At 65.6% G+C, this 20,839-nt stretch overlaps 12 protein-coding genes across 12 annotated transcripts in view; 5 read left to right on the top strand and 7 right to left on the bottom strand.

Moving 5' to 3' along the window:
* AMSG_03764 (uncharacterized protein) overlaps positions 1-170 on the bottom strand; it is a gene marked incomplete at its 5' end in the record, with an annotated part of 906 nt that extends 736 nt beyond the window's left edge. Inside the window, one exon of the mRNA XM_013904215.1 lies at positions 73-170. Coding sequence (XP_013759669.1) covers positions 73-170 — 98 coding nt within the window. The remainder of the gene's footprint in view (positions 1-72) is intronic.
* A 295-nt stretch (positions 171-465) lies between these two features.
* AMSG_03763 (uncharacterized protein) lies at positions 466-1,399 on the top strand (the record flags this gene model as incomplete). Its single annotated transcript, XM_013904214.1, has 1 exon — positions 466-1,399. The coding sequence occupies one exon, from the start codon at positions 466-468 to the stop codon at positions 1,198-1,200; it is 735 nt and encodes a 244-aa protein (XP_013759668.1). The 3' UTR covers positions 1,201-1,399.
* Positions 1,206-2,950, bottom strand: AMSG_03762 (serine/threonine-protein phosphatase PP1). Its single transcript, XM_013904213.1, has 3 exons — positions 2,723-2,950; positions 1,648-2,223; positions 1,206-1,546 (listed from the first exon to the last, which is right to left on the bottom strand). The coding sequence occupies exons 1-3, from the start codon at positions 2,907-2,909 to the stop codon at positions 1,326-1,328; spliced, it is 984 nt and encodes a 327-aa protein (XP_013759667.1). The 5' UTR covers positions 2,910-2,950; the 3' UTR covers positions 1,206-1,325.
* Positions 2,951-3,245: 295 nt separating this feature from the next.
* Positions 3,246-4,315, top strand: AMSG_03761 (spliceosomal protein on the X; the record flags this gene model as incomplete). The annotated part of the gene is made up of 1 exon (XM_013904212.1): positions 3,246-4,315. The coding sequence occupies exon 1, from the start codon at positions 3,344-3,346 to the stop codon at positions 4,313-4,315; it is 972 nt and encodes a 323-aa protein (XP_013759666.1). The 5' UTR covers positions 3,246-3,343.
* Positions 4,316-4,563: 248 nt separating this feature from the next.
* AMSG_03760 (uncharacterized protein) lies at positions 4,564-6,250 on the top strand. The gene is made up of 2 exons (XM_013904211.1): positions 4,564-4,655; positions 5,082-6,250. Exons 1-2 carry the CDS (start codon positions 4,577-4,579, stop codon positions 6,230-6,232), a joined length of 1,230 nt encoding a protein of 409 aa, XP_013759665.1. The 5' UTR covers positions 4,564-4,576; the 3' UTR covers positions 6,233-6,250.
* On the bottom strand, positions 6,208-7,237 carry AMSG_03759 (uncharacterized protein; the record flags this gene model as incomplete). The annotated part of the gene is made up of 1 exon (XM_013904210.1): positions 6,208-7,237. The coding sequence occupies one exon, from the start codon at positions 7,235-7,237 to the stop codon at positions 6,341-6,343; it is 897 nt and encodes a 298-aa protein (XP_013759664.1). The 3' UTR covers positions 6,208-6,340.
* Positions 7,238-7,353: 116 nt separating this feature from the next.
* Positions 7,354-8,913, bottom strand: AMSG_03758 (uncharacterized protein; the record flags this gene model as incomplete). Its single annotated transcript, XM_013904209.1, has 1 exon — positions 7,354-8,913. One exon carries the CDS (start codon positions 8,911-8,913, stop codon positions 7,354-7,356), a length of 1,560 nt encoding a protein of 519 aa, XP_013759663.1.
* Positions 8,914-9,205: 292 nt separating this feature from the next.
* On the bottom strand, positions 9,206-10,351 carry AMSG_03757 (tetratricopeptide repeat protein 35). The gene is made up of 2 exons (XM_013904208.1): positions 10,098-10,351; positions 9,206-9,956 (listed from the first exon to the last, which is right to left on the bottom strand). The coding sequence occupies exons 1-2, from the start codon at positions 10,267-10,269 to the stop codon at positions 9,223-9,225; spliced, it is 906 nt and encodes a 301-aa protein (XP_013759662.1). The 5' UTR covers positions 10,270-10,351; the 3' UTR covers positions 9,206-9,222.
* Positions 10,352-10,816: 465 nt separating this feature from the next.
* On the top strand, positions 10,817-12,475 carry AMSG_03756 (uncharacterized protein; the record flags this gene model as incomplete). Its single annotated transcript, XM_013904207.1, has 1 exon — positions 10,817-12,475. The coding sequence occupies exon 1, from the start codon at positions 10,928-10,930 to the stop codon at positions 12,473-12,475; it is 1,548 nt and encodes a 515-aa protein (XP_013759661.1). The 5' UTR covers positions 10,817-10,927.
* A 221-nt stretch (positions 12,476-12,696) lies between these two features.
* AMSG_03755 (uncharacterized protein) lies at positions 12,697-14,488 on the top strand (the record flags this gene model as incomplete). Its single annotated transcript, XM_013904206.1, has 1 exon — positions 12,697-14,488. The coding sequence occupies one exon, from the start codon at positions 12,697-12,699 to the stop codon at positions 13,831-13,833; it is 1,137 nt and encodes a 378-aa protein (XP_013759660.1). The 3' UTR covers positions 13,834-14,488.
* Positions 13,855-15,238, bottom strand: AMSG_03754 (PRMT-1 protein). The gene is made up of 2 exons (XM_013904205.1): positions 15,128-15,238; positions 13,855-14,858 (listed from the first exon to the last, which is right to left on the bottom strand). The coding sequence occupies exons 1-2, from the start codon at positions 15,205-15,207 to the stop codon at positions 13,901-13,903; spliced, it is 1,038 nt and encodes a 345-aa protein (XP_013759659.1). The 5' UTR covers positions 15,208-15,238; the 3' UTR covers positions 13,855-13,900.
* A 130-nt stretch (positions 15,239-15,368) lies between these two features.
* Positions 15,369-20,703, bottom strand: AMSG_03753 (ATP-binding Cassette superfamily; the record flags this gene model as incomplete). Its single annotated transcript, XM_013904204.1, has 1 exon — positions 15,369-20,703. Exon 1 carries the CDS (start codon positions 20,673-20,675, stop codon positions 15,369-15,371), a length of 5,307 nt encoding a protein of 1,768 aa, XP_013759658.1. The 5' UTR covers positions 20,676-20,703.
* Positions 20,704-20,839: the final 136 nt, after the last annotated feature.

Genomic DNA, 20,839 nt, shown 5'->3' with positions numbered 1-20,839 from the left:
GCGTCGGCGGCACTGGTGCCGCTGCTGCTCTGCCCGCCGGCGCCGGCGCCACGCCCGCCCTGTCGCACAAACCGCAGCATGTCCTCCATCTTGTCGTCGCACACTCCGCAGTCCTCGCCCTCGCTGGCTGCTCCACCCCACGGCTGCCCGTTCTTTGCTTCCTGCGCCATCGCCTCGGATCCTGCAGACGAGTCTGCCGCTTTCCGGCTGCGCCCGATCGATCGAAGCCGTGATCGATCACACATGTAGCCCGGACCGGAGCAGAGCTTGCACACTCGACGCGCCCCATTCCTCCCTCCCTCCCTCCCTCCCTCCGCCACTCAGACCGCGTCCATGGCATCCGCTCCGCCCCGCAACGGGATCATTGCCGCATGCCGCAGCCGCCGCAGCCGCCGCAGCCGAGAGACCGGTCTCGTTGAGCCCGGCGGCAGGTCTGTAGCCGACCACGATCCGGTGGTCGAGATGATGGAGCTTATCGGCCCCGCCCCGCCTCCGCATCGCCAGCATTCGCAAGCAAATGGCGATCTTGGCCCTGCGCCTGCTTACACGGTCGCTACCGGGCGGCCAGTCTCGCCGCCGCCGGCGTATGAAGCGCATCCGCCGCCACCGCTACCGGCCGCAGTCGGCGAGAAGGGCAAGGAGAAGGCGCAAGCGGCGATGGCGGACCGTCTGGAGCGAATCCATGCCACGCTGGACGCTGTCCGCGTCGATCCGCTCCTGCCTGACGCGCTGCCGAGGGGGCGGCTCTCGCCGCGCGCCGAGGATGCACCCGGTGCACTCCTCCAAGCTGTGCCGAACAACGATGCGCCTCGGGCGAGCCAAGGCCGGCCGGCGGCGACGATGCGAGTTCCGGTCGGCATCGACGACACATTCGGTGGCATTGCGCTGCGGTTTGGGCTCTCGCGTCGCGAGCTTGTTGCTCTCAACCCGGGGCTGCGCGCGAGTCAGCTCCAGGCCCGGGCGACCGTCGTCGTCCCTTACCGCGAGTTGAGCAGCGAGGACACGTCAGCGCTGGCACAGGCGGCTGCGCCGGCACGGGCTTCCAAGATCGACGCTGCAGTGGCAAGCTTTGTGCGGGCGACTCGCGCGTCGAGCGAGGACGCTGTAGCATATTTGGCGTGCGCTGACGGCGACGTGGCTGCCGCCATCGCCGAGTTCCAGGCCGACGCAGCGTGGGAAGCTGACCATCCGCTGACATGAAGGGCAAGGCACGCAGCGCGACTTTACACAAAGAGGGAAGAGGACGACAGGAGAAGACTAAGATGGAGAGGACTGAGCAAGGCATAGCCGCGATGACTGGTCGCGACAGCGCCGGTGCACAGCAGTTAGCGGTTCTTCTTCTTCGGGCCACGCGGCGGGGTCATCGGGCGCCCCTGCGCCATGCCGCCGTAGACATACTTTTGCTTCTTCTCGGCCGGCTTGAGGATCTGGAACGAGCACATGAGCGTCTCGTCGACGGACATCATGGCTCCTGCGTTGTCAAACTCGCCGCAGTAGTTCGGTGCACTAAACAGCGTGACCAGCTGCCGCCGCGCGAAGAAGTCGTCTGTGAAGAGAGGGGAGAGAGGGTGGGTGAGTGCCGTGGAGAGAGGGAAAAGGGAAAGGGGAGATGGGGGTGTGGGGGTGTGGGGAATGCAGAACACGTACAGCCGTCTTCGACCACCTGGTGAGCCCTGCACACCAGGTCGAGATCGTGCTTCATCAGGAACTTGGAGATGACGTCCTGGCCAAAGGTGAACGAGACGCCACGGTCGCTCTCGCCCCAGCCGGCCAGGTCCTTGTCCGGGTCGGACCAGAGCAGGTCGCAGAGGAGGCCGGTGTCCGGCACGTCGGTCGGCCGCACGATGCGGCGGATCTGCTCGAGCGACGAGAGGTCGGGCGAGAGACCACCATGGGTGCAGAAAATCTTCTCGTCGATGACAGCGCAGATGGGAAGGCAGTTGAAGCAGTCGGTAAAGGTCTTCCACAGCTTGATGTTGTACCGCCGCTTGCACTCGTCATAAAAGCCGTAGATGCGGTTGATAGATGCGCACTCATGGTTGCCGCGGAGAATGAAAAAGTTCTCCGGATACTTGACCTTGTACGCCAGAAGCAGGCAGATCGTCTCCAGCGACTGCTTGCCGCGGTCGACGTAGTCGCCCAGGAACAGGTAGTTGGACTCGGGCGGGAAGCCGCCGTACTCGAACAGCCGCAGCAGGTCGTAGTACTGACCATGGATGTCACCTGCACCCTCGCACCCGCACCAACCACACACACACGCCCCATGTCGCACTGTTAGTCCCTGCTGCACTCGCAAAAGCCACCTGCTGCGCTTGCCCCGCTGCCGCCCTTGCCGGCCACCCTTCCCACCCGGCCCGCAACGGCGCCCATTATTGTCACTCCCGCAGCCTTCGCCGCGCCACCGAACACGGCAGCTTCCTCGTCGGCAACAGACGATGCCACCGCGCCAGCAGAGGGCCAGCAGGGCTCCCCTCCACACCTCGCACCTGTCCAGCCCATGTGCCACAGCCGTAACCTCCCGTACCGCCCTGCACAGCCCCTGCCCCCGGTGGGTGGGCCGCCCCCCTCTGTTCGCGCGCCGACCGATTTTTTTCGGATGGGGAGCGAGCGCCAAGGGCGCGACAGAGAGGGGGCCGTAGGTGCGGGGCGGACAGCGCTTGTGGCCGGCTACTGCACACAAGAGCCTAGCAAGGCAGCCCTCGGCATGCTACATGTCACGTACCACAGATCTTAATCGGAGCCTCAAGCTCAAGGAGCACAGGCTGGCTGATGAAGACCTCGCGAGCCCGCATACACAGGCCCCGGATCTCGTTCTCGGCGAGGTTGACCTGCTTGCCAGGCCGCGAGCCACGGACCGCCACCAGGCGCTCCAGAATGGAGTCAATGTCGATGTCGATGCTTGCAGACATGCTGTCAGGCAAAGTTCCCACTCTTTGTCTAGACGCCTGCTGACGACAAGTGTCTCAAAGCAAGACTAGTTCCCTCCTCTCCCGCCGACTGCCCGCCCACGCCCTGGCCCCAGCCAGCCAGCCACCCCCCCATTGCCACCACTCACCAGCCGGCCATCCATTGGTCCGACCGAACGAACGAGTCGCACTCGGTGGCACCACCACCGCCAGCCACTCTGCCCACCAGCCATTGCCATCGCCACCCCTCGTTCCATACGCTGGCAACCAGCACCGCAACCAAGAGGCCACCCTCCCCCTCCCCCTCCCCCCCCACTCACTCCTCCCTCTCACTCCTGAAGGAATCGACGCTGTTCGTGGGATCCCTGCACGACGATGTGACCGAGGCCCTGCTGTGGGAGCTGTTTACCCAGGCTGGACCCGTGTCGTCGGTTTACATGCCGCGCGACAAGGCGACGGCGGCGCACTCGGGCTTTGGCTTTGTCGAGTTCAAGTCGGTCCTCGACACCGAGTACGCGCTCAAGATCATGACCGGCGTCCGGCTGTACGGCTCGCCGATCAGGCTCTCGCGCGGGGCATCGGAAAAGTCCAAGGCCGACATTGGTGCCAACCTGTACGTGGGCGGGCTCTCGCCCGAGGTCGACGAAGCCGCGCTGGGCGGCACGTTCTCGGCCTTTGGTGCGCTCGCCCGCCCGGTCAACGTCGCCCGCAACCCAGAGACCGGCGAGCCGCGTGGCTTTGGCTTTGTTTCATTTGACTCGTTTGAGGCCGCAGACCGCGCCATTGCCGAGATGGATGGCCAGTTCCTCTGTGGCGCGCAGATCCGTGTTCAGTACGCGTTCAAGAAGGACGGCGCCCCAGGCGAGCGGCACGGCTCGTACGCCGAGCGCCTGCTTGCTGCCCAGCGGCCAACTGGCCTGCAGCCGAATACTATGTTTGCCGCCTCGGAGGGCGGCGTGGTCTCGTCGGGCGCGCCGCTGCCTGCCGCCCCGCCTGCCGCCCCGGCGCCCGCCCCCGGCGGCGCCCAGGCGACCGGCGCCAACTCGGCGCCGCTCGGCATGCCGCCCACCATCCGCGGCCTGCCATCGGTCCCTGCCGCCCCAGCTTTCCCGGGCCTGCCGCAGGTTCCGCCGACCGCCGGCCCCACTCCGATGGTCATGGGCCGCATGCCGCCGCCGCCACAGCATCCGGGCATGCGTGGTCCGCCGCCTTCTATGCGAGGCCCGCCCCTCGGTATGCGCGCTCCACACCCCGGTATGTTCCCCAACCAGCCCGGCATGCACGGCGGCGGCATGCCGCCGCAGTTTCCCGGCCCGCGTGGCCCAGGTTTCCAGGGCCCCGGCCAGCGCGGCCCGCCGCCACCCGGCCGAGGCATGTACCGAGGCCCGCCGCCCGGCCCGCGGCGGTGAATACGATGCCGATGATGTTCATCAACCGCTAATGAACGTATCCCCCCCTCCCCATCCCCCCCCCCCCATTCCTCCCCTCCCCCCCACCCCCCTCCCTCCCAAACAACCGGCGGCCGGCTGAGGCATTCGTCGGCGACCAGCTGCCTCCACTCAAAGGGGCCACCGTGCCGAGCCGGCCGGTTCTGTTGCTTGTTGAGGCAAAGGCAAAGACAGCTGCCGACCGGTTGGGAGCGAGAGAAGGAGAGGCCACTCCACTCCGGCATGGCGGACAAGTCGACGTATGTCACCCTTGCGGTGGCCGAGCTGGAGAACAACTCAACATCATCACTAGACCTCAACTGTACGAGCACCCATAGCAATAGCAGACTCCCTCTATCCCCCCCCCCCCCCCCCTCGCCATGGCCTGCTCCTGCCCGCTCTTGATGCTGCTGCGCGCGTTTTTCCACCCATCGATCATGGTCTAGGCCTGGCGGCTTGGAAGGGCAGGGTGTGAGGGCAGAGGGGAGAGGGCGAGACGGGAGGAGGGGCACAGAAGGGCATTATGCGGAGAGTGGTCCCTGTGTGCAGCTGAGGTGGTGCTGCAGAAGCTGGTGCGGAGGCGGCTGCCGTGCGGGTGGCCCTTGTCGAGGCGGGGCAGAGCGTATTTTTGCGGCGCGGAAGGCTTGCAGACGTCGGCGTGGGTGTGGGTGTGGGCAGGCTGCAGGGACTCACAGAGGGAGAACATGCGGGTGGGAATGCGTGGGACGTTGGCGGGCGGCCGGGATAGACACGGTGCTGGGCGCCAAGGGCGGCAAGTCTGTGGCCGAGGCGCTCCGCGGCAACACGACGCTCACCTCGCTCGACCTCTGGAACAACAAGCTCGGGCCCGAGGGCGGCGGGGCGATTGCAGCGTCGCTGATGTCGAACACGACGCTCAAGGTGCTCAATCTGCGGCGCAATGAGCTTGGGGCGGAGGGCGCACTGGCCATTGCGGCGTGCCTGGAGAACAACACGACGCTGACGGCGCTCAACCTCTGGAACAACTACCTCGGGCCTGAGGGCGGCAAGCACATTGCGCGGACGCTCTCGGCCAACAACTCACTCACCACGCTGGACATTTCCAAGAACAAGCTCGGCGCTGACGGCGGGCGTGCCGTGGCGGCCGCCCTCCACGACAACACCTGCCTCACCAAGCTCAACCTCTCTGTCAACTTTCTGGGCTTGGACGGCGCGGCGGCGGTTGCCGAGCTCCTGCGGCGCAACACCTCGCTGCGCACCCTCAATCTGCGCAACAACAAACTGACCGACGAGGGCGGCGTCATCCTGGCCAAAGCCATGCGACGCAACCAGACGCTGCACGACCTCGAGCTCGCCCAGAACAACATCGAGCCTGCCACCACCGAGCTCATCGAGAACATCCTTGAGACCAACCGCAAGCTCTCGCCGATGACGCCGGCCCAGATGGAGGCCGCAGGCGTGACGCCACCCGCGCCGCCGTCCGCGAGTGAGGACAGCTCGCCGCCGGCACCCGCTCCGGCCGCCAGCTCGCCGCCGGCACCCGCTCTGGCCGGCTCGCCGCCCTCGGGCTCGCTCCCGCTGCAGATCCAGAAGCTGCATCAGCTGCGCCAGCTGCAGCTCCCGCTCGTCGCCGGCCCGCACGGCCCAAGCGCCGCCCAGCGTGTTCTTTTCCCCGGCACACAGGCAGCCGCCCCCGTTGCCCGCAGCGCCGCGGCGCCCGGCGTCTCAGGTGCCGTCGCCGCCCAGGCTGCGCCGGCGTTGCAGCAGATGTACTCGCTCACGCCGCAACAGGCCGCTCTCGCCCGCGAAATCGCCCTCCAGCAGTCGCGCGGTGCCGCGCCCATGCCCGCCTCCAGCTTTAACGCTGCCTTTGGCGGTGCCACCATGGCCGTAGCCCCGTCTGGCCAGGCCCTCCACTGAGCGCGCCGCCCTGGCGCGCTTAGCCGCCTCTCCATCTTTGCGCGCTGCGCGCGATGCCTGCGCTGATGCAAGCACCGTGCGCCACAGCTTAAACCTACCTTAGCCACCTCACGGCCCGCTGCCGTACTGCAGGATCACGTTGCTGAGAAGTGAGCGCGTGTGCACCACCGCGAGCAGGTGCCCGTCCAAAAAGCTCACCCCTTCAGGCTCGCCACCGACGCCCGTCGCTTGCGCTGCCACAAGCTGCGCGGCGCCGCCGCTCGCCACGCCGCTGATGTCAAAGGTAAAGACCGGCTGCAAGCTTGCCGACGACGACATGATCAGCAGCGTGTTGTTGCCGCGCGCCACCACAACTCCTCCCTGTGCTTCTTGGATGCCGTCTGGCCACTGGCTGCGCGGTAGGCCGGCCAGCGGGACGGCACCAAGCGGCCTGAGCGTATGCGGTGTGCCGTTGCCTACCGCATACGCATACAGCGAGCTCACATTCGAGTACTCGGACGAGAACAAGATTCCATGCGCTGCATCAACCGCCACCCACGGGCAGTGGTGCTGCGCCGTTGTGTAGTGGCCGACGTAGTCGAGCGAGTTCGGATCGTAGAATGCAATGACCGGCGCCGTGTACGTCGCCTGCTTCTCGATCGGCGCGTAGAGTGTGTCAAAGGCGGCGGCGACATCACCGATGTGCTCGTAGCCCTCGACAGCAAGCTCCGGCGGAATGGGCTTTCTGTTCTCCACCTCGGTCGCGTACGCCATCTCGCTGCCTGTCGCCGGCACCGGCAGACTCGTCCGCCGCAGCAGATGCTTGCCCGAGAAGATGACGCCTGTCGCCGGAGCGCCATCTTCGCCCACCACCGCCACGCCCTGCGGCGAGAAGCCAAACCACCCATACGGCACCTTGGCCTCACCGGTCTGTTGCCAACTCCCATGTCCGTGAGCGCTTGCTGCGGCGTGCGCAAGCGCAAGGAGAACCGCGGCTGCCACCGTGGTCGTCGACGCTCCTGACATGTGCCGTAAGCCGTTGCGAGTCAACTGCTGGTGTCCGCCGGCGATCGACGCGCGGCACAGTTTGATGTTACTCACGCCGACTGGCGGCTGCTTGGAAGCTCGAGATGGACGCGCGGCTAAGATGCTCGGCCTTTGTTCTCTTGCAGACGAGATGTGGCGAGTGGCGAGTTTGGTTGGGCATCGAGCTGCGCCTCGACGCGCAGTCGGGCCTCGCACTCGGCTTGGAGCCGCGCCTTCAGCGCCGCATGCTCCGCAGCCGAGACGCCACCGGCAGCTTCGGCCCGCAGAGCCTCCATCTGCTTGGCGAGCGAGGAGGCGCGGGCGTTGGCTGTTGCGTTCTTATCCATAAGCCGCGAGATCTCGGACTGGTCGCTTGCCCGGGCGGCCTCGACAGCGGCGGCAGCGGCTTGTGCGGCGTCGAGCTTGGCCTGCAGTTCGTCGCGGGCCTTGTGCGAGACCTTGAGCGCGTCCTTGAGCCTGCGAAAGTGCTGGTATGTGAGTCCGTCCTCCAGCGAGCGCGAGGTGTGCAGAAGCGACTCGACCTCGGCGTCTCGCTCGGCTACCGTGGCCTCGAGCTTGCTGACGGCGGTGGCAGCGGCAGCGGCGTCGGCGGCGGCCTGCGCCGACGCAGCAACCGCGGTACTGCGCGTCTCGCGCTCGACTATCAATGCGCGTTCGAGCTTGTCGTTGATGTCACGGAGTGCGGCAGCGTCGTCAGCGGCGGCAGCGCCCTCGGCCGACGCTGACGCCAGCGTCGTGGACAGCGCCTCGTTTTCGGCCCGCAGCTGGGCGCACTCTTCGCGGAGGAGGACCACCTCGGCCTCGAGCCCGCCTTGGGATGCGTCGAGTGAGCGGAGCATCGACCGCGCAGTGTCAAGCTGGCTGCGGACATCGTTGAGCCGGTCCTTGAGCCCTGCAATGAGAGTCCGCTTGGCGGCCAGCTTCTGATTGGCAGCGAGGAGTGCCGAGGCTGCGGCGGCGCCTGCAGCCTCGGCAACCTCACGGGCGTCGTCTGCGGCGGCGGCGGTGGCAACGGCGTCATCTCGCTCGGACCGGAGCCGGGCGTTGGTCTCGATGACGGCGGCTGCCTTGGCCACGGCGGCATCGCGCGCGGACCGGAGGCTCGCCACGTCGTCGAGCAAGCCGTGGCGGGCTTTGACAAGGGCGGCGGCAATAGCATCTGCGTTGTCCAGCTCGGTCTCGAGGCGGGCCTCGTCGGCGAGGAGCTCGCGCTCGATGCCGATGGCGTGGGCCAGGACGAGGAGGACCCGCTGGTGCTGGCTGGCGAGGCTGTCGCGGGCGGCAGCAAGATCAGCAGCCTCGGCCTCGGCCTCTGCAGCGCGGATCTGGGCGGCAGCGCGTAGCTGCGAGGCGGCGACCACCTCTGCCCGCAGGGCGACGACAGCGGCGTCTGCGGCAGCCAGCTGGGCGTGCAAGGCGCCCGCCCCGCGGAGCATGGCATCGGTGTCTGCGGCATACCCGCCAGCCCGCTCCTCCAGCACCGCCAGCTGGGCTCGGACCACCGCGCCTGCCGGCGCCGCCTCCAGCTCGGCCACTCTCACCGCTAGCGCTTCCTCGCGTCGCTGCGCGGCGTCAAGGGCATCGGCGAGCGCAGCAGCGTCGCCCTCGGCCGCCGCCGCCCGTGCCCCGCGCCACAGCGGCGCCACCGCAGCCATGTACGCCACGGCGGCGGGCGGGGCAGCGGCAGGAGGCGGGAGGGCAGCAGCGGAAGGGGATGGTGGGGTGTGTGGCATGGGGGAGGGGGTGGGGGGAATGGGGTGGGGGTGGGGGTGGGGGTGGGGGTGGAGGGACCGGCAGCCGTTGCAGTGGCTGCGGTGGCGGGGCGGGAGAGGTGTGGCGAGTGGGTGGGTGGTGGTTGGCGGGTGGAGGCCGGTTGGTCGGGCGGGGAGAGAGGGAGGGGGACGGCGGAGACGGGGGGGGGGCGGATTTGTGGGCACAAAGACGAGATGCGTGCGGTTGCGACTTTATTGAGCAGAGCCAGAGAGGCCGGAAATCATGGTCTCGAAAGAGTCCAGCATCTGCGGGGCGTCGGCGGTGTAGAGGAGGCGGAGCTTGTCGCGAGCGAGCTTGAAGAGGGCGGCCGGATTGGGGCCTTCGGCAGAGGATGCAGCAGCGGTGGAGGAAGCGCCGCCGAGGCGGGCGGCAGCCATGAGCAGGCCGGTGAGGGCACGTGGTGAGCCATGCGGTGAGAGCTCGACGGCCTGGGCAAAGTAAGCGAGGGCGATGTCGAGTTTCTCGGGCGTGCCGACGGTGTACATGACCTCGGCATACAGCAGATGGTGGATGTAGTTGTACGGCTCGAGAAGAATGAGCTCCTCGTAGCAAAAGGCGGCGCGACCGTAGTTGCCGTTCTCCAGCGCGAGCTCGGCGAGCTCGGCCCAGGCCTCGGCGTCGGTCATGTACGTCTCGAGGTAGGTGGCGAGGGTATTGGCGGCGGCGGTGAGGTCGCCGGCGCCCTTGTGGGCGGCAACAAGGCGCTTGTAAGCCATGGGCGAGTTGGGCTTGGCCTCGATGATCTCCCTGTACATCTCCACTGCCACCTGGACATCGCCCTCGGCCTCGTGCTTCATGGCGATGAGGATGCGGACACGATCCGAGTCGCGGAACTTCTTGGCCAGCCGCCGGATGCACTGGCTCGCCAGCACCATCTCGTTTGTCTGCAGTGCAGCGACTGCCACCTGCTCCAGCACGTCCCACTCTGTGTCCACGGATACGGATGATGATGATGTGAGTGGCTGTCGCCCGTGTGTGTGGTGGGGGGGGGATGGGGGGTATGCGGGGCTGCATACGCCCCTCACTCTGGTACCGCTCGGCACTGCGGCAGCACCTGCTCACGTACGATCATTTGCAGCCGAGGAGAGGGTGGGGAGGACGACCCGGGCCATGGCCACGGTGTCTGCTGGGAGGGCCAGCTCGTGGCGACGGATGTGGGCGAGGGCAGCCATGCAGTTGGCGGCCGAGGGGGTGGCACGGGCGACCGCTACGGGGGAAGGCACCGGGCTGACGGACATGTATATGTGGTGGTGGTGGTGTTGGTGTTGGTGGTGTTGGTGTTGGTGGTGGTGGGGAGGGGAGGGAGGGAGAAAGAGGGGTGGCAGGGTGGTGGTGGTGGTGGTGGGTGGCTGGGTGGCTGGCTGGCTGGGCGGTGGCTGAAGGACAGAGGGTTGGCGGCGAACAGCCGAGTGGCTGCCCATGCCCAAGTCCAGCCTGTGGCAGAACGCGCCACTCACTCCCGCCGGGCCCCTTTCCCTTGTCCTCCCCTCCTTCCCCCCCTCCCTCCTCCCCTCCCTCCCCTCCCCCCTCTCCACCACTCTCCACCTCTCCCACCCACAGGTACCCCCGTGAACCCCCCCATACCCTTGCAGACACCGACTACTGCAGCACATACAGCCTCTCTCTCCCCCTATTCCCCCCCCCCCCCCCCCCCGACCAGCTCGCATGTCGTCGGGCAGGCACCGGGCGCGACAGTCGCTGTCGGCTCGGCATAGGGAGCGCGAGGAGCGCGGGAGCGGTGGCAGCTCCAGCCGCAGGTCGGGACGTGCTGGTGGTGAGGATGGAGGAAGGCGCGGTGGCGGGAATGGTGGTGGTGGTGGCGATGACGGCGGGAGCGGCGGGAGTGGCGGCGGCTCGGTCGGCTCGCGCATCTCGGTCTGCGTCCGCAAGCGGCCCATGAACCGCGGCGAGGAGGGCCGCGGCGAGAAGGACATTGTGTCTGTGCTCGAGTCCGAGTCTGTGGTGGTGGTGCACGAGCCCAAGGTCAAGGTTGACATGACCAAGTACATCGAGGATCACGAGTTCCGCTTCGACGAGGTCTTCTACGAGGGCGCGTCCAACGCCGACGTGTACGCGCGGACGGCCAAGCCGCTGGTCAAGACCATGTTTGGCGGCGGAAAGGCGACGTGCTTTGCCTACGGCCAGACCGGGTCAGGCAAGACCTACACCATGTCCGGCACCAACAACGACGGCCTTTACATGCTCGCTGCCGAGGACATTTTTGCTCAGCTTGAGAGCCGCGGGGCACGGGCCAAGTCCGAGTACACCCTCTGGATCTCGTTTTTTGAGATCTACGGCGGCGTGCTGTACGACTTGCTCAACGACCGCAAGAAGCTCGTGGCGCGCGAGGACGCCAAGCGGCGGGTCGTTATTGTCGGCCTCAACGAGAACGAAGTGCAGTCGGTCGACGAGTTCCTTGAGCTAATGGCGTACGGCAACGCGGTGCGGTCGACGGGCGCAACAGGCGTCAACGCCGACTCGTCTCGCTCGCACGCCATCCTGCAGATTGTGCTCAAGGCCGGGCCGCCCGACGGCCAGCGGCCGGTTGGCAAGCTCTCGTTCATCGACTTGGCCGGCTCGGAGCGCGCCGCAGACACCACCAATAACGACCGCCGCCGCCGGATGGAGGGCGCCGAGATCAATAAGTCACTGCTGGCTCTCAAGGAGTGTATCCGCGCGCTCGACATGGAAAAGGTCCACACGCCGTTCCGCCAGTCCAAGCTCACCCAGGTGCTCAAGGACTCGTTTGTCGGCTCGACGTCGCGGACGGTCATGATTGCCACTGTCTCGCCCACCAACTATGCTGCCGAGAACACGCTCAACACGCTCCGCTACGCTGACCGCGTCAAGGAGCTGCGCTCCAAGGGCGGCGGGCCATCGGGCCCCTCGGCCGACCGCTCCACCTACCCGTACACTTCCGGCAAGGGCGGCGGCGGCAGTGGCTCGAGCGGAGCCGGCGGCGGGCGGCGGGCGGTCGCCGGCAAGGGCGCCGTCGCACGGACGTCGGCGGGCGGTGGCGCGCCTGCGGCGTCGTCGTCGGCCGTCGCGTCTGCCCGCCCACCGCACGACGTGGAGGAGCTCGTCGACACCCACGCCGAGCTCGTCTCGCAGATCCTGCAAGAGAAGGAGGACCTCATCCTTGCCCATCGCCAGCAAATCGATGACATGATGGAGGTGGTCAAGCAGGAGATGCGGCTCCTGCACTCGGTCGACCAGCCCGGCTCGGTCGTCGACGAGTATGTGGCCCAGCTCGACGGTCTGCTCGAGTCCAAAATGCGCATCATCCGCGCGCTCTCCGGCCGCCTCTCGCGGTTCAAAGACCAGCTCGAGCGCGAGGAGACACTCTCCAAGTCGCTCGAGCGCTCGCTGCCGCCGCCGTCGTCGCAGGCTCGTGGCAGCGACCGTGATCGCAGCAGCGACCGGTCACGGCGGCGGCGCAAGTAAGTCCTGACGCACACAGTTGATGTTTACTAGTGTTAAACCAACCACCTGTACCCATGATGCATGTAGCCTGTAGCCTAGCGGAGGACGGGTCCTCGTGGCGAGTGGCGAGTGGCGAGTGGCGCTGCGGGCGCCGGGTGTGGCGGGCGCGAGAGGTGCCGGCGGGCAAGACGACAAGCGGCAAGACGTGACGCAAGGCAGGCGTGACACAGCAGTAGGTAGGGATGAGGCCGCACAAGCTGCAGAACTGGTACCAGGTGCTGTACCAATGGCTTCCGCGGCACGAGTCCATCCTCTTCTCCATCCTCCCGCAAATGGTGGCGGCGGTCGGCTTGTCGGTCTTCTGGACGGTGCTGGTCAAGACAACCGATGCCTCGCTCTCGGTGCCCAACTCTGCCCATAGGGCCTTTGGCTTTGTCCTTGGCTTCCTGCTGGTCATGCGGACAAGCATCTCGTATCAGCGGTATACCGAGGGCTTCTCGCAGCTCGGCGCGCTCGGCAAAGTCGTCCGCAACGTGACACGCGAGGTGGCGCTGCTCGCTGTGGGCGAGGACGACGCCCTTGTCGGGCGGTTCACTCGCTACGCCAAGCTCTTTATGGTCCTGGTCATGATGCACCTGCGGAGCGAGGTCGATATCACCACACCCGGCTCGCTCGTCCACACCCTCGTCTCTCCCGACGAGCTGACGTACCTGGCGACTCGCAAGCGTCGGCCGCTGTTGGTCGTCGGCTGGATGTCCATCGAGGTCGCCGTCCTCAAGTCCAAGGCCTTTATCTCGGAGCGTGAGTACCTGCACATCATGGCGTACATGGAGAGTATGACCTCCGAGTTTGTGGCGTGCACCAAGGTCAAGGCCATGCCGCTGCCGTTTTGCTACGCTCAGATCTTCTTTGTCTCGCTCTGCTTCTACGTCTTTACGGTGCCCATGGCCTTTGTCGAAGACTACGGCTGGGCCACACCTGTTGTCTCGGCCTTTGTCTCCTTCACCATGTTTGGCATCTGGGCCGTCTCGGTCCACATGGAGGAGCCGTACCTCGACTTTCTGCACGTTCACGAGACCGTGCCCATGACCCGCATCCTCCACTCGACCATTCTCGACGTCGACGCCATCACTCGCCAGATCACCGATTGGACGTACGGCGCGACCCGCCACCGACTCGACGCCCCGCCGCACCCGCTGCACGGCAGCGTCGCGTCCGAGACTCACCTCGCTGTCCCGGGCGCGTCGGTCACTGCATACGACAACCAGGCGGCGAACGCCTCGCACACCGCCGCCGCCGCCATCTCGGGCTGGGCAGACAGTCTGCACAATGACGAACATGCGGCGATCGAGCATCGCAGCTCGGACAAGGTTGCGTGAGTGCTGGGAGCTCACTCTTCCTCTTCTTTGTGTTTCCATTTTATGTCGCGTAGGTCGTGCACTCAACTCAGCGCATCTTGTACTCCATGGTCTCGACGGTCTCCTGGTAGCGGCCCTTGTGCTCAAAGGAGAGGGCAATGTCGAGGTCGCGCGGGTTAGTCGCGTTGGGCGCGACCGAGACGGTGCCGGTGATGATCTCTCCGGTCGAGACCATGATCTCGCCAGCGTTGGCATAGAGGACGGTCGACTTCCAGTGGGTGTAGGGCGCGTCCGGGCCGGTGGAGAAGGCAACCGGCTTGTGGCACGAGGAGAACTCGCAGTCGAACCACGAGACAAAGCCGTGGCAGTAGTCGTCGCGGGTGACCTTGAGAGCAAAGTCTGCGGAGAAGGTGAGGTCGTCGACGGTCACGGTCTTCATGTCGAGGACCTTGAAGGGGAAGGCCTCGGTGACGACCGCGGCCGGGTCGACCGTGTCGACGAGCGGCTCGACGAGCGCGAGCTCGCGGATGCACGACATGTCAAAGCCGTACACGTTGTTCCAAAAGTCGAGCTTCTCGCGCTTGTACTCACCGTCCTCGAGCGCGGCAATGTACATGATGGCCTTGTCCGGGAGGATGACGCCGTCGGGCGCAAGCCACTTGTCGCGGGCAAAGATGACCGTGTTGAGCATCGACTCGTAGAGCAAAAAGTAGCCCATCCACTCGGAGACAATGACGTCAATCTGCTCGACTCCGTCGGGCAGCTCGACCTCCTCGACCTTGCCCTGAATAAAGGTGATCTTGTCGCCGAACCCGTTGGCGGCGGCGATCTTGCGCGCCTGCTCCACAATGGCCGAGCACTCCATGGCGTACACATGCTTGGCTCCGGCCTGTGCGCAGAACATCGAAAGAATGCCCGTGCCGCACCCGACATCCATCACAACCTTGTCCTTCAGCAGATGCGGGTTCTTGAGAATCGCGTCGCGGTACGACTCGGTCCGCACCGTATCCTTGAGCATCTCCTCGTGGATCCCATGGTGGGCGTACCTGCACACGCACCGCACACACACCGCCGTCCTTCTTCCGTGAGCAGCGCCTCTCCCTCCCCCCTTCCGTCCTCCCCCCCCCCCTCCTTCGAGCTGCAGACCAAGTCTGCTACCCGACTTCAGAACCTCCATCCCCCTCCCTCCCCCCCACCCTCACCCCGGAATTGGCCCGCAAACTGCCCCATCCTGATGGGCAGGCATCCACCTCGCAAGGGGGGGGGGGGGGGGGAAGGGCACCGGGGGAACCGCCCGCTTGATAGGATCACGTACGAGTCAAAGTAGTAGTCAGCCGCAGTCTTGTCGGCGGTAGACGCGGCAGGGCCGGCAGCTCCGACGCCAGTGTACTCCATGGTGATGTGGAGAGGAAGGGGGGGAGAGGGGTGGAAGATGGGACGGAACATCGGCTGAAAGAGCGAGGGGCAATGGCCCGCTGCTGGCCTGAAGCTGTGGCCCGATGGCAAAAGTGGCTGATTGGCCCGACCTGTGGCTCTCCTTTGCACAGATCTGGAGTTTACTTGTTGTACGAGTACGAGTACCATTCTTCGGTGTAGGAATAGTACTCCTCCTCTTCTGCTTCAGAGCCTGAGCTGGTGGTGGCGGTGCTTGCTTTGGATCCGCCACTAGAGGGAGACAGCGTCGATTCCGAAGTCGACGTTGAATTCGAAGCCGACGACGGGGGCGAGGACGGGCCGGGCTGACGGCGGCTGGTAGCGGCGGTGGCGGGCGAAGAGCCGTTGGCAGCGACGGCGCGGTTGATGAACACATCCTCGAGCGTCGACTGTGCGACGGCAAAGTGTGCGATGTGGCGCGATGCGCTCGCCTCGGCCTCCTGGGCCGCCTCGAAGACTTGCGAGAGCTGAAGCTCGTCGCCGGGGACGGCAAAGTGCAGGACCGAGCCGAGCGAGTGTGCCATCCACACGGCAGACGGCAGCGCACGTTCGATAGCGGCGCGGGCGCGGACAGGCTTGCCATCGGGAGTGAGGGCGACGGTGACCCGGTAGCCCGATGCGAACTTGGCCTTGAGTTCAGCGGTCGTGCCGATGCACGCGAGCGTACCGCCGGTCATGATGGCAACGCGATCAGCGAGAGCCTCGGCCTCCTCCATCGAGTGAGTGGTGAGGACAACGGTGGCGCCACGGCGGGCACACGCGGTGCGGATAATGCGCCAAATACCACGCCGGGTTACGGGATCGAGCCCGGTTGTCGGCTCGTCGAGCATGACGATGCGTGGCGAGCCGATGATGGCCATGCCGAGAGAGACTCGCCTCCGCATGCCGCCTGAAAACGAGCCGACAGCCTTGTTGGCTACATGCGCAAGCTGGAGCGCCTCGAGGGTCTCGCGGACCTCGGTGGCCAGCGCAGAGCCCGAGAGGCCCTTGAGGCGGCCATAGAAGGTAAGGTGCTCCGATGCGGTGAGCATGCCCCAGTGGACATCGTGCTGCGGGCAGACACCGAGGACGGCGTGGATGTCGTCGATTTGCGTTGCCACGTTGAGCGAGTCAACGTAGGCTGTTCCCGAGCTCGGGGCGTGGTGGCCGGCAAGCATGTTGACGACCGTCGTTTTGCCCGCGCCCGACGGCCCGAGCAGGGCAAGAACCTCGTTGCGGCGGACACCAAACGAGACGCCACGGACGGCATCAAACGAGCCAAATCGCTTGCGCAGCGATCGCAGAATGATGGCGTTATCGTCAAAGGCGCTCGCAGAGACCATGGCCATGCGCTCGGCGGCAACGTCCGAGTCCTCGTCGCTGGCGGCAAGGTCCGAGACCGACGACACGCTCATCGAGCGCTCTTCGTCCGAGTGCGCCACCCGGTGTGTCCGCCAGTACGAGGGCTGGAGGAAGAAAAACCACGGCTTGCGCACGCCATCGCCGGCAGGGTACACCGCGTCGAGCCAGAGGGCCAGGATCCACAGCACCACACCCTCGCCGGCAAGGAAACCGTAGATCTCGTCGAGCTTGAACTCGTCGAGCTGGGCCATGCGGATGCCGCCGTTCTCGGCTGCAGCTGCAAGATTAACGACACCGCGGAGCAGCGCGTAGTACGGATGCAGCGAAAAGAGGCGCAGCTTGCCATCGTCGCTTCCGATCTGGCCAAGCAGGATGAGGCCAGTGAGCCACGAGAGCCAGACAAGGCCGTAGGCGGCGACCGACGCAACTTGCTCCTTGGCAAAGAGAGTGGAGAAGGCAGCGGCAAAGCCGATCATGGCAAAGCCAAAGAGGAGGAAGAGAATGATGTAGGCACCCGCAGCATTGGCGGTGAAAAAATCGATGTCGGCGATGAGGCCGAGGACAATCAGGAGCACCACTCCTGCAGTGTAGAGGAGCGAGTTGATAGCAAGGTTGATGGCCCAGTAGACCGAGGTCTTGAGGCCCATGATCTTCATCATGGCAATGAGGTTCCGCTCCTTGTCGTACACGACGTTGGCCACGTACATCGGGAACTGAATAAAGAGCAGGAGCGGGTAGAGAAGCAGCGCGAGAATCGACATGAGGGAGAAGCCCGAGTCGATGACACCGCGCGACGGCGTCGACGAGACAAGCACCTCCAGCGGCGCGCTCGCGTTGAGCGCGCCTTGGACTGCCCAGGTGAACGAGGCCGTGTGGAGCGGAATGAGCGAGAGGTAGTTGTTCTCATCGGTTCGGTTAAAGAGAAGGTCGACGCTCATCGAGCCCGAGCTTAGATCGAGCGAGTTGTACACAATGCCGCCGAGGTACTGCGCGGCAGGGACCTCCCACGAGGCAAAAGCGTCGGCCTGCAGCGCGGCGTAGCTCGGCCAGGTCTCAACCTTGAAGCCAGCGGCGACAAGCGGGACCGAGTTGAACGGATTGAAGCTTGCGTTGGCTGCGATGCCTTGCATCGAGCGCGCTACTCTCGACCCGTAGCTTGTGGTGGGAGCAAAGACGGTGCCGAGCCTATGCGGCCAGGTGCCGGGACTGGCGAGGACGGTAAAGAGATTGGCGGGCGAGAACGGCTTTGGATCGAGGTCGACATCAGAGAGCGAGTCGGACGACGAGACAAGGAGGACCTGAATGAGAACAAGAATGCCAAGGATGACGGCTGGGAAGAGGATCTGGCAGCAGAGCTGTGATCGCTGCCGCCGCATGAGGTGCCAGGTCTTGGCCCCTAGCGCCACGGCCTGGTTGGCAACCGAACCGGTCTTGCGCCTCGAAAGCGAGCGAGAAGACGACTTGGAGCGTGAGCCGGTGCTCGACTCATTGCCACTCGACTCGGTACCAGAAGCGTCCGACATGGCATCGAGCGGCGTGGCGTCGGGGAGCTGGTCGGGATCGAGGTACTTGCCAGCAATGTCGAGAAAGACGTCATCGAGAGTGGTGAGCGAGAGCGCCACGTCGTGGACCTCGTCGCGGGCTTCGAGATCTTCGAGCAAACGGAGGAGCTTGCCGCGTGCGCGGGCCGAGACAACCAGAATGATGTTCTGGTCGCCATCAGCGCGTGGAACAAACTTGGGCCACGCCGCGGTGAGGTCAGCAAGGAGCGTGGCACGGTCGCTGGAGCGGCAAGCGATTTTGACGCGATAGCCCTCACCAAACTTGGTTTTGAGATGGAGCGGCGAGCCGAGGGCCCGGAGGTGGCCGTTGACGAGAATGGCGACGTCGTCGGCGAGCACGTCGGCCTCTTCCATCGAGTGGGTGGTGAGGAGGACGATGCGGCCAGGGACAAGCGAGGCGCGCTGGATGACATCCCAGAGCTTTCGGCGCGAGACCGGATCGAGACCTGACGATGGCTCGTCGAGAAGCACAACTTGCGGCGAGCCGGTGAGGGCCATAGCCACCGAGAGGCGACGGCGCATGCCGCCGGAAAAGCCACCGACGGGCCTGCTAGCGTGATCCCAAAGCTCGACCTCGGTCAACCGTTCCTCAACCTCGTCGGCGACGGCTGACTCGGGTACGCCCTTGAGGCGGGCAAAGAAGGCTACGTTTTCGGCGGCCGAGAGATGGTCCCACACGACGTCAAACTGCGGGGCGACGCCGAGGGCGCGCCGGATGGAAACGAGCGAGGCTTCCGAGAGAACGACGCCGTCGAGGGCAACGATGCCCGATGTTGCGGCCAGGGCGCCAGTGAGCATGTTGATGGTTGTCGACTTGCCGGATCCGTTGGGCCCGAGGAGGGCAAAACAACGGTTCGGCCGAAGTTCGAGCGAGACCGAGTGGACGGCGGTGAAGCCAGAAGCGCAGGTGAGGGTCTCGTACATCGAGCGGAAGACTCGGGAGATGCCGATGGCGTGGAGCGATCCGGGCGCGGGCTCATGAACGATGGTACCGGCAAGCCGCTCGACGTCCGAGTCGGCGTCCGAGTCGAGCGACGGCGGCTCGAGGCTGCGGCTGTCGACGCGCGTGGACGCGCCACAGCCCCAGTACTCGCGGGTGAGGAAGAACCAGGGCGGGCGGCGTGCGCCGATGACGTCAGGCGTAACGTTGGCGAGGAACCAGGCGAGGATGAGGTAGAGGAAGGTGTCGAGGACGAGCCAGCCGTAGACGTCTGCAAGCGGGTAGTACGTGGCGTTGGAGGTGCGATCAGCCCACGAGAGGCCCGAGGTGGTTGAGCGCTGCATGGCGGCGGTCGCGAGGTCGTTGATGCCTTTGGCGAGCATGGCCGGCGGGACAAAGTTGAGGATGGGGCGCCACTGCTTTGCGACGTCATTGTCGAGCTCGAGAACAAGCGCGATGGCCGAGGCCGAGATGGCAAAGAGCGCAATGTAGATCTGGCCAACTGTCCGCGCCGGCTTGACCGCGTTGAACGGGGCGGCGAGTGCAAAGCCGGTGGAGACGAGGGCAAAAGCGTGAATGAGGAGAAGGACAAAGAGGAGGGCGGGATCGTTGCGAACGACGATGGGGAACTGGAAGACGGCGAGTGCAATCATGAGGACAACGACTGAGAGCAAGGTGAGCAGCGTCAGAGTCATCCACCACGAGACAAACTGGGCGAGGCTCGAGACGCCGACGACGTCCAGCATGTGCTTCAGCCTGGCTTCTTTCTCGCCAACAAGCGCGTTGGTGATCATAACAAGCGGGATGCAGGCGGCGATGACGAGGAACAGCACCACAGCCGAGGCGCGAAGGTCTGACTCGATGATGACCGGGTGCGCAAACTGGACGTAGGCAACGTCAAAAGAGGCAGGCGTCGCGGCAAGACCGAGCTCGGCGACTGTAGCTTCATGCAGCGCCTTTTGCATGGGGAGGACTAGGTGCGAGGCCGGCTGCGGACAGTTGTAGAACCGATCAGAGACCGAGGTCTCGCTGCATGCGTCCTCGTAGATGGAGAGATTGGCCATGAGGGTGTAGAACGGCCCCGTGGTGGGGAGCGCGTTGGCATGGGTCACGTTGTCAAAGTCGAAGATGTACGCCGCCTGGGTCGTGTTGTAGTTGGCGAGCATGTATGCCTCGACGGCGTCGGCATCGCCGGCCAGCCCCACGACATCAGAGGCGGGAATGCCCTGCGCGCCGAGAATGGCTCCGATGAGGCGGTCGACGACCGGAACGCCGGCGTAGTTGTAGGCGAATCGATTACAAGGGGCGCCGGTCACAGAGGCTGTACAAGCCGGGATGGCGCCGACCAGAGTCCGCGACGGCGTCCGGTTGGCGGTGGCCAGATCCGAGTTGGACTGCGAGATGAGGGCGAGTAGGCCGAGAACGATCAGGACCGCCGCCGGGAGAGCCACAAAGGTAGCGATAGAGCCCGGCGAGCGCAGGTACGTCCGACCGTTCTTGCGGAGCAAGGTGAGTGTTTGAAAGCAAATGCGGGCGGCCGGTCCGCGAGCATCTCTGCTGCTGGCGGATGATGTTGTCGATGACATGCCAGTGGAGTGGCAGCAGCAGAGCGAGTCGCGTGGTGGTCGTGTGCCGGGGTTCACCGACCTGGTGGTCGTGTGCCGGGGTTCACCGACCTGCACTGACCCACTTTGGTTTTGGAGCCGCAGGAGGTTGGCGGCGAAATGCGGGGGGTTCAGCCGTGCACGGA

This window comes from Thecamonas trahens (assembly GCF_000142905.1).
Source record: "Thecamonas trahens ATCC 50062 unplaced genomic scaffold supercont1.14, whole genome shotgun sequence".
Lineage (NCBI taxonomy): Eukaryota > Apusomonadida > Apusomonadidae > Thecamonas > Thecamonas trahens.
Note: the sequence above shows the minus strand (reverse complement) of the source record. Positions and strands in the feature narration are given on the sequence as shown.

Coding starts and splice junctions, on each gene's coding strand:
- AMSG_03757 (XM_013904208.1), bottom strand. CDS start 10,269: ATGTCCGTCAGCCCGGTGCCTTCCCCCGTAGCGGTCGCCCGTGCCACC. Junction 9,957..10,097: donor CTCCTCGGCTGCAAATGATC/GTACGTGAGCAG, acceptor CCGTGGACACAG/AGTGGGACGTGCTGGAGCAG.
- AMSG_03760 (XM_013904211.1), top strand. CDS start 4,577: ATGGCGGACAAGTCGACGTATGTCACCCTTGCGGTGGCCGAGCTGGAG. Junction 4,656..5,081: donor ATCATCACTAGACCTCAACT/GTACGAGCACCC, acceptor CGGCCGGGATAG/ACACGGTGCTGGGCGCCAAG.
- AMSG_03754 (XM_013904205.1), bottom strand. CDS start 15,207: ATGGAGTACACTGGCGTCGGAGCTGCCGGCCCTGCCGCGTCTACCGCC. Junction 14,859..15,127: donor GCTGACTACTACTTTGACTC/GTACGTGATCCT, acceptor GTGCGTGTGCAG/GTACGCCCACCATGGGATCC.
- AMSG_03762 (XM_013904213.1), bottom strand. CDS start 2,909: ATGTCTGCAAGCATCGACATCGACATTGACTCCATTCTGGAGCGCCTG. Junction 2,224..2,722: donor GGCTCCGATTAAGATCTGTG/GTACGTGACATG, acceptor GCGAGGGTGCAG/GTGACATCCATGGTCAGTAC. Junction 1,547..1,647: donor CCAGGTGGTCGAAGACGGCT/GTACGTGTTCTG, acceptor CTCTCTTCACAG/ACGACTTCTTCGCGCGGCGG.